Raw genomic sequence first — 17,308 nt, 5'->3', positions numbered from 1 at the left:
TTGAAATAATTAAATTAAAATTCAATGAATTGTAATTAAATGATTTGTTTCCGGATTCTCTAGGATCCCAATTACTCTTCCACAAATATTTAAATTTTAAATTATGAAACTTTTATATTTCATTCAGATAATTAAATAGATATTTATGGAAACTCTAAAAAACTAACATATCCTAGTAGGACTCGAAACCGCACTTCTATAAATATAGCATTGCTCGTACCAAAATAAGTTATTATATCTCAACAAATATATTTTTTTGCATGAATGACATTCACCGCTTCTTCTTCCGGAGAAGAGAATCACCGCGGCCAAGCTTCTCTAAATGCATGTTCGACAACTATCGTACTGTTCGGAGTAGCGATCACCGCCCCGATTTCGGATAGTCAAATCGACGATCATTGGACGATCAAGAAAAAGCTGCACAAGAGCGACGTGGACGGATCGTCGAGGCTTCTGCTAGGAATGAAAGCTGTTGAAAAACATGTGTTGCCTCACATGGGAGATTTCGACAAGAAGATAGGTGTGGAGATTGTTTTCTACGACGTCGATACGAAGACGGAGCACAGGCTTACGCTGAAAACGTGGATAACTAAGAGCTACACCCTCATCAAAGGTTGGAGGAAAGATTTCGTTAAAAGACGAGGACTCAGAACCAACGACGAAATCGGGCTTCGCTGGGAAGAACAACATGGAAGATTCGAGTTTACACTACTCAACAAGGCAGAGATCGTTTTCTTTTGAAATTATATATTAATCATATTCGAATTTAGAACCACCGAATTGTTTGTTTAATCTTTCTGATGATCTGTGTAAATATATATATAACACAACATGCATGCATATGCAGACGGCTAGCTAGTGAACTTGTTCTATATATTAATTGTTGAAATATTATGATAAAAGATTACAAACTTCCATATTGGACCACAACTTTATCAATCTTAATATTTGTTTAATTCTTGCAAAGATCAAAAAAGAATCCAAGTTCTAAATCATTAAAAAATACCACGGAGGAAGCGGACATGGTTTACGAGGATGCTTTAACCAACTTCTCCACCGTCTACGACTCCGTCGAAGAGTCGCAAATCCTCGCATCAAAATTATCGAGAAACTACATGGAAGATAAAATAAAAAAATAAAAAATAATAATAAATCCATAAATAAAAGAAGAGCTCAAGATTTTTTCCATTCGGGAATAAAAACTTATTCCGACGGTATTCCCGACACGTTTCGAAATAATATAATAATATATTTTATTAATAACTTTATTAATATAATAAGCTAAATATTATTAGGCTTCAACTCATATTATCACTTAATTGTGGACTTAATTCACATAATTTTTATTGTTGGAACGATAAAATTGAAAAATAACGAAATAACATTTTATTTTTGTGTATTTTTTTTAAAAATACATTAATAATTTAATTAATTCATATTTATAATTATCTAATTAGAACAAATATGTAGAATAAGACTCCAGAGATTAATTTGACAATCTATTTAACAACATTTATTTAGTAATTGCATCCGAACATTTTATTAATAATTATCCGATACATTTTTTCTCTTAACAAAACCTTAAAACATTATCCAAAATATTTTAATATTATATGTTTTAAGTTAAATATTTATTTTTATTTATAAAATAAGTTTCTAAATAATATATTTAATAAAATAATCACACATTTTTTATAATTCGGGATTTTCTTTCCCTATCCGACGGGATCTCGAATGTTCGGGATCCCGAATAGTCGGGTCCCGAAATGTTTTGGGTATGGGATCGGAAGAAAAAAAAGTTTCTCGATTATTTTTGGAACGGGAGTTGGGTAGAGGGTTTACGGGACGGGTCCCGACCCTATTCCACCCCTAACTTGAATGCACTATGAATAGTCACAAAATTGTGCAAATGAACGTTATACGCAATTTTTTTCATCTTATATTCAACTATTTTAAACAATCCTGATTTTTTCAAACGTTTTTGTTTAATTTTCTAATCATTCAATTTTCTTATCTTTTATTTTTATCTCTCCTACTTTATTTTCGATTAAATCCACCAATCCTATCATTATCTCTTATTTTCATGTTTTTTTTAATTATCGAATTTGATGTTATTTAGTCTCTTTGACACTTACCTGTTTTTTTAATTGTGATATTATTGCTTTATTTATTTGATATTGTAATATATATTTTTTATTTATGTTAACTTTTTGGGTTTTCTTCCCTCAAAACCAACACCCGTCCTTTTGTCTTTTGTGTTTTATTAAGAATCACTCGATTTTATCATTTTTTCTATCGTAACTAAAAATACATCATTGTTTTTAGGTATTAATTTGTCAAATTATAAAAAAAATTATTGTGTGATTTGTTGTTTGGTTCTTTAAAGTTTTTTCATGTTTAGACATTCATTTTTCTTGTAAATGAACCAAATGTAATATTAAATAAATTTTTAACCGTCTCTTTCGATACATTCTAAAGTTTTTTTTATGTGAGATATATCTACGTGCAATATTATTATTATTATTAATGTATAGTTTTTCGTGTAATGACATTTCCTAATATATTTATTTATTTATTATTATTAGTACTACTAATACTAGTACTTATTATATGTATTTATAATTATTTTTATTATTATTATTATTATTATTATTATTATTATTATACATTAATTAATGTCTATATGAAGCTATTTTTTTATGAGAACAAACCATTCCATTAGATATTAATCTTTATTTCTACGTGCAATCATATTTTCTTATTTATTATTATTAATATTATTAACTACTATATTTATTTATTTATCATTATAATTATCATCATTAATTGGTTAATATTGTATAGATTTTCGTGCAATGACATTTCCTAATTTATATATTTATTATTATTATTAGTATTACTAAAATTTATTATACTTTTATAATAGTAATAGATATATTTATTTTATTAGACGAACAATATACAATTAAACTAATTTACATTTTGTTTTTTATGAGATATATCTACACGCAATCATATTTGTATTTATTTTTATTATTAGTATCACTAATAATTATTATATGTATTTATTATTATTATTATTATTATTATTATTATTATTATTATTATTATTATTATTATTATTATTATTATTATTATTGTTGTTGTTATTATTATTATTATTATTATTATTAACATTACCATCAATTAATTAATGTTGTATGGGTTTTCATGCAATGAAATTTCCTTATTATTATTATTATTATTATTATTATTATTATTATTATTATTATTATTATTATTATTATTATTATTATTATTATTATTATTATTATTATTATTATTATAAGTATTACTAATACTTATTATTATTTGGTAGAGTTCAACCTAGTTTAATTGTATGGATTTTTCATTTATAATAAATTTTATATATAAATTTGGCTAAAAACTTTTTATATACAAATTTTGTAGTTATATAATAGTTTCACATCTTATATTAATCGTTTTTATGTCCAATCATGCACACCAAAATTTATTCTTATTTTATCTCTAAATTTAATACACGTCTCTTTTAGGTTAGCTCTTAAATAAATAATTTATCCTCGCTTTTCTCTACCATTCTTATCTCATTTTCTCCCCATCTTCTATTTCAAACTCATCATTTATCAAGTTTTATTAAATTATCAACTTATTAAATGATCCACATAAATTTATACAATGTTTTTCTTCTTTATCTCAAAACTCACGTGTTTTTCTCAGTAATAATTTTTTGCATTGTTTTTCAAATAATTAATAACTTATAATTTTAATAAAAAAATAATATAGTTACCTAAATATTATTAAATTAAAATTCGATATATTATATTGTAAATATTAATTTTAATAATGCATGTATTTTGTATATGTTGTCATTTTTTAAAATAAAAAAATTGATAACATTGTCATCATTATTTTAATTATTTTTATGCTATCACTATTTTTTATCCAATTAAGTTTCAAATGATGACTAACAAATTTATAATTTTGCATTCTATCTCCATTAAACATGATTAAAATCGAACAAATAATTTTTTAATTTAGTGAAAATAAAATGAAAAAATTTAGTAGATACATAAAATGTCACGAATGTGGATACAAAGATAAATTTAAGAGAATAATTTAAACGTCAAGACAATTTGGATAATAAAAAAAATTATTTAGACATTGAACTTAAAAACACAATTTATTTTATATTTACACAATAAATCAAAGAGAGCATGACAAAAAAAATTAATTGAACAATGAGAGGAAAAATATATTTGTAGGATAAAAATTCATCTAACAAGACAATAAATTAATAGGAAAGCATTTAAGAGGAAGACTCACAATTAAACTCTCACCATTTTAATGTTATTAAACTCACACCTAAACTCTCATCATTTTAATATCCACGCAAGTACAAAGTGGACATTTAACAATTAAACTCACACTTTTTAATAAAAATAAATTTATTTAGACATTGAACTTAAAAACACAATTTATTTTATATTTACACAATAAATCAAAGAGAGCATGACAAAAAAAATTAATTGAACAATGAAAGGAAAAATATACTTGTAGAATAAAAATTCATCTAACATGATAATAAATTAATAGGAAGACATTTAAGAGGAAAACTCACAATTAAACTCTCACTATTTTAATGTTATTAAACTCACACCTAAACTCTCATCATTTTAATGTTCACACAAGGACAAATTGGACATTTAACAATTAAACTCACACTTTTTAAGATATATTAGAAAAAAAGTACCAAAACATGCATGCAAAAGTTGGAAATAAAATGATTTTATATTCATCTTTTTGCTGATACTAGTAAACAGCACGTGCATCGCACGTGTGGACACTTTGTTTATATAATATATATATTTATTATTTTTTTATAGAAAAAATTGCATATATCACCCCTACGATATTGCGTGTTTGCTGATAACCCCCTATGAAAATTTTTTGAGCTAGAAATCCCCTATGATTTTAAATCTGTAGCATACACCTTCTTCTGGCTAAAAAATGACTAAAATGCCCTTAATGTTATAATATAATTTAATATTAAAATATATTTCGTGTATGACAAATATTATGATAAAATAATTATATATAATTTTCATAGTTATTTAAATAAAATTTGATTATTTTACTTAATTAAATATGGAATTATAAAACAAAATTAATTTAATTATTTATTTAAGTAAGGGTATTTTTGTTAATTTTTAACTGGAAAGGGTGTGTATGTAACGCCCGGAATTATTTAATTTTAATTCGAGAATATTTAATTTGGGAATATTTAGAGTTTTGATTTAAATTTTAATATTCTTAAATTATTTAGGATTGAAATTGAATGAAATGATAAGTTGAGGACCAAATTGCAATTATTGAAGACTTGAGGGGCTAAATTGCAAAATCCTTATTTTAGTGGGACACTTATTTCATGTATGCATATTCACGTGTATGCTATCCAATTCCATCAGAAAAATCAGAGCAAAACCGAGAGAACAAGAACAAAGAAATCCCAAGCTTTTTCTTCATCTTTAAATTGCAATATCGTGAGTTCCGATTATCCGAATTCGATTCCGAAAGGTGTTTTGGAATCCTTGCAACAAGACCTTCGAATTGATGTAAGTTTTATTTTGATTCTTCATGGTTTAAGAGTTTGAAAATGGCAGAGATCAGATTTGGTTATGAATTGAGGTTATTGAACTTCTATGCTTTGATATATTGAAGTCGGGTTGAGGAATGAATGTCGTATCAGTTGTTTTATGAATTTCAAGCAATGATTTCGAAATCTATACCTTATGTTATGCTGGTTTTGATTGAAATACAGCTGATAAATGATGTTATGATTGTTAGTGTTGATAGCTTTGAGTTTCGGTTGCCGACTTTATGTCGTTACGCCGTTGGACTTGTGATTGTAAACTGTTTTGCTATCTTCTTCTATGGAGTTGGGATATGATTGACTTGTATTGATGTTGTTGGATGTAAACACTTCATTTCGGATTGTGTTTGGTTGCCATCGATCTCGATATCATCAACTTCGAACCGGTAGAGAATTGAAGCAAGGTTTGAAGTTATTCTACAATAGAGTTGTATGGTTTTGAGCAGATTTTGATACAAGTCTTATGGTTGGTAATTGTACAGATTTGGACAGATAGAAGACACCTTAAACATTACATTTGAAAGGTAAAAGTAGACTACTACTTGAATGAGATTATAACTCGAGATGGTTTGTATCGAGTTTTCTAAATCACATACTTATTTGCTTAATTGCTTTTATATGCTCTTCTATGAATTTTGAAATAAGTCTTTGATGTTAATGAATGCTATTATGATGATATATGTTGCATTCATCTTTCAAAACTTATTCTTTGATTTTGAAATGAACGAAAACGTTCGATTAGACGATTTGAGAGATTATATATGTATGGCCTGGGTGGTTGAGTTAGCCTAGCATCTGATTTACATATATAATGTCTTCAATGTCTAGAGAAGAAAGATAAATAGCCCCACCTCGAGCGAGAATATCGGTGGTTAGTTATGATATCTACTTCTCGGGATCCCAACCGAAGAAACGAGAAATATGTTAGAGCAACCTGTTTTTTTAAAGCATGCATTGTTTCTTATTTTATATCATGAAATTGATATATATGATTGCTTTGCTTATTAGTTACTTTTACTGGGAAATATATTTTTCACTGGTGTTATCCGGCTATTGTTGTGTTGTATGTGTCATGGCAATAGGCGGGAGTGGAACAGGGCAGAAGCGAGCATGAAGAACAGAGATTGAGAGATAGAGTGGAGATCCGAGTTAGATGTAAAGTCTTGTGTTAGATCTATAGCATGATCTTGTATTAGCTAAACTTGATATGATGTTTAGGAATCTTATTACTTGAAAGTGTAGAACAAAATGATCATGTTGTAATTATCCTTGTCAAGACTTGTTGAACATAGTTGTATTCCTTTAATGTAACAAGTTCTTGTGTAATGATTCTTTTGTTTGATATTGAGATAGCTTTGGATTAGATTCAAGGTTATGAAATGATATTGTTCTTCTTCAACTGCATCATGGTTAAGATGTATGTTAGATTTGGTTACAAGATTGAAGTGTTGATGCACCATTATATCATGAGATTAGTAAAGCATGTTGAAATAAATTGTATAGTTTTGACAGCAAAAGCTTCTGCTGGTTTTCTGGATTGTGAGCCCGCTCGATCGGGTGATTATCACCGATCGAGCGAGGTCCTCGAATGGGAAACAAAGATTTGAGCAATTTGAGCTCGCTCGATCGGTGGAGATTACCCGATCGAGCGAGGCCAAAACTTGACTAACCCGAGAATTTGAGCTTCAGGGCTCGCTCGATCGGGTGATCTTAACCGATCGAGCGAGGTGCTCCATTTTTTTAAAAAAAAAACAAATTTTTTTTTTTTACTTATTTAGTCTTTGATGCTTGGCTAATATTTATGAATCTTATATTCTTTGTGTTGATATGAGAGATTAGTACTCGGATCCTCACAACAGGTGGTATCAGAGCGAGAAAATTCTGGACTGAGTTAGATAGTGAGTGGGGTAGATCGAGTCTTCTTCCTTGCTTACTTATTTTATCATGCTATGATTTAATTACATGATTGAATTACATGTTGTAAATGCTAGCATGGTTTACTTTCAAGTATTTGATTACATGATGTTGTATTTATTTTATATGAAAGTATGATTATGATGGTTAAAGACACTGTTTCTTGGAATATCTGACATGATTCAAGCATGTGTTATGTGATTTATGATATGCTACCTGATTATCTGAATTGATTGGAAGCATTTCTTGTGTGAGTACTTCGATTATTTATTTAAGATTGAATCAGAACCGAGTCTTGATCAGAGGTAAGATGATCAGAGGAGGACTGAGATAGATTTGATGATTATGGTATCCTAACCCTTTTGATAATCAGATATGTTTCGACGACCAGGACGACCTCCTCTTAGACCACGGGTTCCTACTCCTATGCCAGAGCAGACAGTAGTAACACCGATAGTGCCTCAAGCTGCAGTTCCGAGCAATGAATAGGGAAGTACCTCTCGAGATATGACAGATATGACCGCTACTCCAATGGAAACATTGCTCAAACGCTTTCAATCATACCATCCGCCTACACTGAAAGGTACTGAAAATGCAGTTGAATGTGAAGGTTGGCTCGATGATATGGAGATGTTATTTGATTCACTTGATTATGGTGATGAGCGGAGAGTCAGACTAATTGGACACCAATTGCATGAGGTTGCAAAGAGCTGGTGGTCCACGACCAAGAAAGCTTTGGAGCGTAGAGGAACGGTACTTACCTGGAATGTCTTCAAAACTGAGTTTTACCAACGTTTCTTTCCGGTGTCTTACCGCAAAGATAAAGGTGCAGAATTTGCTAGTCTGAAGCAGGGAAACTTAAATATTGAAGACTATGTTGCAAAATTCTCTACATTGCTACGTTTTGCTCCACATGTTGCTGATAGTGACGAGGCTATGGCTGATCGGTTCATTAATGGACTGAATCCAGACGTCTTTACTTTGGTAAACACAAGGCGACCGAATACTTTTGCTGATGCTTTGAACAGTGCCAAAGGAGCGGAAGCTGGTTTGATACAGCAGCGAGGAGCTTCGTATGCCGCTCAGCCTCAAAGACAGCCGCAACCTCCAGCTCATGTTCCACAACAACCTCCTCGATTTGAAAGTGGTGGTAGTAGCAGTGGTAAGAAAGGAGATTTGCAAGCTCGAGGAAAACAGTTTAAAAATTCAAGGAGCAGTTCTTCGAGTTCCAGTGGCACAAAACCGAAGTCAGGAGTGTTTTGTAACAGTTGTGGTGGAGGTCATCCAACCGATCAGTGCCGAGGTGTATCTGGGAGGTGCCATATATGTCATCAGACTGGCCATTTTGCGAGGGTGTGTCCTCAAAGAGGTTCTGGACAGTCACGAGGTGCAGATTCATCACGATCAGTGGCTCAACCTGCGAGGCAAGCCTCTTCTGTTCATTCCTTCCAACCACCACATCCACAGCAACAGTCAAGGCCAGGAGGAAGTCAGACAGGTAATCAGCCTTCGAGACAACAGACTCATGTATTTGCATTGACAGAGGAACAAGCACAGGGAGCACCAGATGATGTGATTGCAGGTAACTGTTCTCTTTATGGTTATCCTGCATATGTATTGATAGATACAGGTTCATCCCATACGTTTATCTCTGCACGATTTGCATCATTACATTCTTTGCCTGTCGAATCATTACCTGTTGTAGTATCTGTTTCTTCACCTTTGGGGAGAGGTCTTATTTCCATACAGATAGTTAAGAATTGTGTGCTACAGTATGATGGTAATGAGATAGAAATAGATTGTTTTGTGCTTGGTTTGTCTGATTTTGACTGCATTATCGGGATTGATATGCTAAACAAGTACAGAGCTACCGTAGACTGTTTCCAGAAGGTAGTGAGATTCAGACCCGAAATGGCTGAAGAATGGAAATTCTATGGTAAGGGTTCTCGTGCTAAGATTCCTCTGATTTCAGTATTATCTATGACTCGACTTTTGCAGAAAGGAGCAGAGGGATTTCTTGTTTATACAGTTGATGTTTTGAAAGCTAGCCCGAATCTGGCTGATTTGCCAGTGGTTAGTGAATTTGCGGGCGTTTTCCCTGATGAAATTCCGGGACTACCTCCGTATCGTGAGATTGATTTCAACATAGAACTGTTGCCAGGTACTGCACCAATTTCTAAAGCACCTTATCGAATGGCACCAGTGAAATTGAAAGAATTGAAAGATCAGTTAGAAGATTTACTGGCCAAGGGATACATTCGACCCAGTGTTTCTCCTTGGGGTGCTCCAGTATTATTTTCCAGAAAGAAAGACGGTTCAATGAGATTGTGTATCGACTACCGGCAACTGAACAAGGCAACGGTAAATAATAAATACCCTTTGCCTCGAATTGATGATTTATTTGATCAGTTGCAGGGTTCTTCTGTGTATTCCAAGATCGATCTGAGATCTGGATACCATCAGCTGAGAGTTAGAGATTCCGATATTCCGAAAACTGCGTTCAGAACCAGGTATGACCATTATGAGTTTATAGTTATGCCGTTTGGTCTGACAAATGCTCCAGCTGTGTTTATGGCTTTGATGAACCGTGTTTTTCAGAAATATCTCGATGACTTCGTTATAATTTTTATTGATGATATTTTGATATATTCAAAGAATCTGATTGATCATTCAGAGCATTTGAGAACTGTGTTGAAGACTTTAAGAGCTGAGAAACTGTATGCTAAACTGTCGAAATGTGAGTTTTGGCTTAAACAGGTTGTTTTTCTTGGACATATCATATCCGGAGATGGTATATCTGTTGATCCAAGTAAAGTCGAGGCAGTGATCAATTGGTCGAGACCAACATCTGTTCCTAAAATCCGTAGTTTCATGGGTTTGGCTGGGTATTATCGTCGGTTTATTAAAGATTTTTCTAGTATTGCGAAGCCGATTACTCAGTTAACTCAAAAGAATGCTCCTTTTATCTGTTCTAAAGCTTGTGAATCCAGTTTTCTTGAGTTGAAGAAACGACGACCAGTGCACCAGTCTTGACGATTCCTTCAGGTACTGGTGGTTTCATTGTTTATTGTGATGCATCTCATCGAGGTTTGGGATGTATATTGATGCAGCGAGGGCATGTGATTGCTTATACCTCAAGACAGCTAAAGCCTCATGAGACCAATATCCGATTCATGATCTTGAATTGGCCGCCATTGTATTTGCTTTGAAGATTTGGCGACATTATTTGTATGGGGAACAGTTTGAGATTTATTCTGATCACAAGAGTCTGAAATATTTGTTTTCACAGTCAGAACTGAATATGAGATATCGTAGATGGATTGATTTGCTTAAAGATTTTGATTGTGAGATTAAATACTACCCGGGAAAATCGAATGCAGCAGCGGATGCATTGAGTCGAAAGGTATATTCTTTATCTCTATCGACGATTGGTGTATCCCATTTGATTGAAGACTGTTGTTTTTCGGGATTAGTATTCGATACGAATTATCAACCTCTTCGACTTTATCAAATTCAAGTTGAACCAGCGTTATTGTTGCGAATTAAAGATACTCAGAAACTTGATCAGAATGTGCAGAATTCGATTGAGAAAGTCCGGTCAGGGCATGTATCTGAATACCAGGTTCGAAATGATCTTTTATATGTTAACAATCGCCTTGTAGTGCCTGATATTTCTGATGTGCGACAACAACTACTGAAAGAGGCACATTGTAGCCGTTATAGCATTCATCCTGGTGGTAGGAAGATGCACAATGATTTGAAGACGCAATATTGGTGGAAACAAATGAAGGCAGATATCACTGATTTTGTGTCTCGATGTCTTAATTGCCAACAGGTGAAAGCTGAAAGGAAGAAACTATCTGATTTGTTACATAGCTTATTAGTGTCTGAATGGAAATATGATCATATTTCCATGGACTTTGCGACGAAGTTACCTCGATCTTCTAGAGGTTGCGATGCTATCTGGGTGATTATTGACAGATTGACGAAATCAGCGTGTTTTATTCCTTATCGTATGACATATAGACACGACCAGATGGCGGAGATTTATGTTCGAGAAGTTGTCAGATTTCATGGAGTGCCGAAGTCTATTGTATCAGATCGTGATCCTCGATTTACATCACACTTTTGGCACAGTTTACAGAATACTTTAGGTACTCAGCTACACTTGAGCACAGCCTATCATCCACAGATAGATGGACAGTCTGAGCGTACCATACAGACCTTGGAGGACATGTTGAGAGCTGTAGTGCTTGACTTTGGCACTAGTTGGCAAGATTCACTACCACTTTGTGAATTCTCGTACAACAACAGCTATCAATCGAGTATTGAAATGGCTCCGTTTGAAGCTTTATATGGAAGAAAGTGTTGATCTCCTCTGTACTGGGATGATATTTCAGAGATACCTAACATTGGACCTGATATGATTCGAGATATGTGAAACGACCCTAACTCTATAATTAATAAATAAATATGCGGAAATTTTTTTTTTTTTTTATATACTTACTAAATAAAATATGTACATATATGCCCATACATATATGCACAGAATAAAAAGATTTAAAATAAATAAATAAATAAATAAACAATTAAATACTAAAATAAAAATGCATTCTTTAAAATAAAATAAACATCTGAGTCAAACATTTAATTAAAAATACTGCACAAATAAAATGATTAAAATTTGCATGCACTGACAATATTCAATAAAATATTCAAAACTCACAACTACTGAAAAATAATATAAAATATGTAACATGCTGACATAAATAAAACATGCATGTGACTCAGAACATCTATCACGGTCACGGGGTCACTGCATGTCCACTCATACATCCTCGCCTCCGGGTGGTACAACATCATCCTCAACGTACTCACCTGCACCATACCAGCGTAGTGAGCCTAGAGGCCCAACATGCTAACATAACAAGAGTTTAAAATAATTTAAAACAATTAAATACTAATACATACATATACATGAATGAGCATGCTTAAAAATTTCATAACATAACTTAACTTAAATAAACTTAAATAACATAATACATAACATTGTTGAGCAATTAATTTTCTAACATCGCATGGTTGTATCCGTAGTGTAACCTTAAATCATACATTAAATACTGATCAGCGTGGAAACCAACGTACGTGGCGGTGACGAATCACCTCTTAAATTGGCAGTAAACTGCCCTTCAATAGGTCACATATGGGGACGAATCCCCCTTAAATTGTCACACTACTTCAACTTCCAACATAAAATATTTTATTATTGCTCAACCTTAAACATTCAATTATGCATAAAATTATTTCATGGATGCATGTACTTAAATAAAATGTGTGTCCTTCATATATTTAATTTAATTTCTTACTAACATATAAATATTAAAATAACTTCAATGCATAAAAATAATTAAATATATAATCAGGACACATGAAATTTTCTCATGGATTGTACTGGACTGCTGGCCCTAACTCTCAAGCCCAATTACTTAAATCTGGCACATTAACACTTAGACTGGCCCAATAACATACTTAAGCCCAATAAAAATTATTCTAAGCCCAATTAAATAATTAAAGCCCATTAAAACATCCTAGGCCCAAAATAACTTAATCTGGCCCAATGGGCCCGAAAGCCCAAAGACTGGCCCAATAACTTTTATGGGCTCAAAAGCCCATAAAATTAATGGACTAACTTAATTAAAATTTTAAAAGCCCAAATAAATTAAACTCAACCCAAAATAATTAAATGGAGCCCAAATAAATTTTGAGATTTAATTAGGCCCATTAAACACTTAATTAAACTTAAAACTTAAAAATAAAAATACCCGAGCCCGACTAACTTGACCCGGACCCGGACCAACTAACATAACCCATGACTTACTACCCCGACCCGGATCCACAGACCCGACCCGGATCCACTCTCCAAAACCCCAAACCCGTAGCCCCTCCTTCCCTCCCCCTTCTCTTCTCGGCTGCGCGGGCAGCAGGCTTTGTGGCCTGTTGCCGGCCAGCTCCGGTCACTCTCTGGCCGGAGAAACAACCCCACTAGCTAGCCCACCTCTAGACCTTTCCAACAAGCTAAGAACCAGCCCAAACGGTGGTCCGAGGAAGGAGAACGAAGCCTTACAACTTGCTGTATTTTCCAGCTCGAGTCCAGCCTGCGCGGCTTCCGTAAATCTAATCGTTCTCCCTACTCCGGCCATATTTTTCAGTGAAACCACTTCTCAATCCTAGCCAACATCTAGGAGGTTCAAACCCTTTAGACCTCACCCCAAACCGTGGCCTGAAGAGGGAGAACGAAGACTTCTACCACAGAACCCAAATCTGTGCGAATTGATGCACAGAAAAGAATAACTTTGTTTCAGACCACTCATGGCTCATACCACCCAAGTTATTCGACCCTAGGGACCTTAAGACAACCATGAACCTTGCCCAGCATCCATACATGAGCCATGCTTGAAGAAATTGTGAGATGAATGAGCAAACACATAAACAAGGTGCAAACAATAAAGCCAAAACATTTTTTGAAAAATAATAAGAAGTTTCGATGCATACACTTCACCTACATAATACATACTGATATGGTGCTTAAAAAGAGAAGAAAAATCATGCCTTTCACCGATGAATTCAAAGAAAAACGGGCGTAAGACGACTCCGGGACGACAGGACGACGACGACTTGCCTTGGACCTTCAAAAACGTGTCTATGGTGTTCTTCCTTAGGGTTGCTCGATGAAGAAGATGAATGGAAAGGGAGGGAGGCGGCTAAGAGGGTGAGGGATCGGTTAAGGGTTTGGGATAGATTAGGTTTTGATTTTTTTTTTTTTGTGTTAATTAAAAATATAGGTTAATTAAATATAGATAAAAGGTTTTAAATATAAAATATACAACTTAAACTCCTAATTAAAAGTTAAAATCTGATAACTAAATTTAAAATCTCGAAATTACAATTTAAGGGAATTTTAAAAATACTAAAAAGTCAATATTTTGGCTAATTTTGAATAAAATGGACTCCTAAAATTATATAAAATTAAATATTTAAAATTTTGAGATAATAAAACTCAAAATAATATTTTAGGGCTCTAAAAAGACTCATAAAATAATTTGGGTGGAAAGTTGTCATCTCGTCCGTCCACGGTCCCGTCTACGCGATCAAATAATTAAAATACTAAAAATCATAAAAAAATTACTAATTATGGGTTAAATGCTTAAAAATAAATTAAATCATGCACAAATAATTCACATAATTATTTAACCCATAAATCTAAAATTTAAATAATTAAATATCCTAATTATGCATGCGGATTTACGTATTTAAAAATACCGGGTGTTACAATTCTCCCCCCTTAAATTGAATTTCGTCCTCGAAATTAAAGTACTTACCCGAACAACTCCGGGTAGCGAGTCCTCATGTCTGCCTCGGTCTCCCAAGTAGCTTCCTCCTCTGAGTGATTCAGCCACTGGACTCTGACCATTGGTATGACCCGCGTCCTAAGCCTCCGCTCCTCCCTTGCCAAGATCCGCACTGGCCTCTCCTCATACACTAGATCTGGTGGCAACTGTAAGGGCTCGAAATCCAACACATGCGACGGGTTGGAGACATATCTCCGAAGCATGGATACATGGAAAACGTTGTGCACTGCCGCTAGCCCTGGAGGTAGAGCTAAACGGTAGGCCAACGTGCCAACTCTCTCCAAGATCTCGAATGGCCCTATATACCTCGGATTAAGTTTGCCTCTCCAGCCAAAACGCACTACTCCCTTCGTAGGTGACACCTTCAGGAATACGTGATCACCTACAGTGAACTCCAAATCTCGTCGTCTGGCATCTGCATAACTCTTCTGCCGACTCTGAGCTGTCCTCATCCGATCTCGAATCTGAGTCACAATGTCAGCTGTCTGCTGCACAATCTCAGGACCCAGTAAAATCCGCTCACCAACCTCATCCCAATGCACAGGAGATCTACATCTCCTCCCATACAATGCTGCATAAGGAGCCATACCTATAGACGACTGAAAACTGTTGTTATAGGTAAACTCCACTAATGGCAGTCTAGTCTCCCAAGAGCCCCGAAAATCAATGACACAAGCTCTCAGAAGATCCTCGAGAACCTGAATCACTCTCTCAGACTGACCATCTGTCTGGGGATGAAATGCTGTACTGAACAAAAGCCTCGTCCCCAAAGCTGTGTGCAGACTCTTCCAAAACGCAGATGTGAATCTCGGATCTCTGTCTGACACAATAGACACTGGTATGCCATGCAGTCTAACAATCTCTCTGATGTAAAGCTCTGCATACTGTGTCAAAGTATAAGTAGTCCTCACCGGCAAGAAATGAGCTGACTTGGTGAGTCTATCTACAATCACCCAAATCGCTGTGCAACCCCTGGCACTCCTCGGTAAGCCAACCACAAAGTCCATCGTAATATTCTCCCATTTCCATTCCGGAATGGGAAGAGGTCTAAGAAGTCCTGCTGGACGCTGATGCTCTGCCTTGACTTGCTGACAAGTCAAGCACTCGGACACCACTCTCCCGATGTCACTCTTCATCCCGGGCCACCAATACAATAGCTGCAAGTCTTTGTACATCTTCGTACTTCCGGGGTGAATGGAGTACGGAGATGTGTGAGCCTCTGCTAAAATCTCAGCTCTCAACTGATCGACGTTCGGTATCCACATCCTACCACGGTACTGAATGATACCATCCTCCACTGTATACAAGAGATTACCTCTAGCCTCATCTCTTTGTCTCCATCGCTGTAACTCCTCATCAGTAGACTGTCCCTCTCTAATCCGATCTCACAGAACTGGCTGCACCGTCAACACTGACAAGCTCGGTGCACGACCACTCGGATAACACTCCAAGCCAAATCTCTGAATCTCGCTCTGTAGTGGTAACTGTACGGTCAAACATGATACCACTGACGACTTCCGACTCAAAGCATCGTCCACTACATTAGCTTTACCCGGATGGTAGCTAATGTCACAGTCATAGTCCTTCACCAACTCCAACCATCTGCGCTGTCTCATGTTCAACTCCTTCTGTGTGAAGAAGTACTTGAGACTCTTGTGGTCTGTGAAAATCTTGCACTTCTCGCCATACAGATAGTGCCTCCAGATTTTCAAAGCGAAAACCACTACTGCCAACTCCAAGTCATGCGTCGGATAATTCTGCTCATGAATCTTCAGCTGTCTCGACGCATACGCAATAACCTTACCACACTGCATAAGCACTGTGCCTAAACCTAGTTTAGACGCGTCGGTGTACACCACTAACTCCTCGTGTGGTACTGTCATCGCTAACACTGGTGCAGTAGTGAGTGCTTCCTTCAGCTGATCGAAGCTCCTCTGACAGGCTGAACTCCAGATAAACTTCGCATTCTTCTTGGTCAAGGAAGTCAAGGGTACTGCAATAGAGGAAAAACCCTTGATAAACTTCCTATAATATCCTGCCAAACCCAAGAAACTGCGAATCTCTGAAGCATTATTCGGAATACCCCAATTCTGCACTGCCTCAACCTTAGACTGATCAACTGCAATCCCATCCCTCGAAATAATGTGGCCAAGAAATGCCACCTGCTCAAGCCAAAACTCGCACTTGCTAAACTTGGCATACAACCGATGCTCCCTCAAAGTCTGCAAGGCCGTCTGAAGATGCTGTCTATGCTCCTCGATGCTCCTAGAATAGATCAAAATATCATCAATAAAGACTATGATGAACTGATCTA

At 34.9% G+C, this 17,308-nt stretch overlaps 1 protein-coding gene across 1 annotated transcript; it reads left to right on the top strand.

Moving 5' to 3' along the window:
- The first annotated feature begins 264 nt into the window (after nucleotides 1-264).
- Nucleotides 265-741, top strand: LOC140888577 (B3 domain-containing protein At2g33720-like). Its single transcript, XM_073296267.1, has one exon. It carries the CDS (start codon nucleotides 265-267, stop codon nucleotides 739-741), a length of 477 nt encoding a protein of 158 aa, XP_073152368.1.
- The last annotated feature ends 16,567 nt before the right edge of the window (nucleotides 742-17,308 follow it).

The sequence above is a fragment of the Henckelia pumila genome, chromosome 3, assembly GCF_033568475.1.
Source record: "Henckelia pumila isolate YLH828 chromosome 3, ASM3356847v2, whole genome shotgun sequence".
In the NCBI taxonomy this organism is placed as follows: domain Eukaryota; kingdom Viridiplantae; phylum Streptophyta; class Magnoliopsida; order Lamiales; family Gesneriaceae; genus Henckelia; species Henckelia pumila.
Note: the sequence above shows the minus strand (reverse complement) of the source record. Positions and strands in the feature narration are given on the sequence as shown.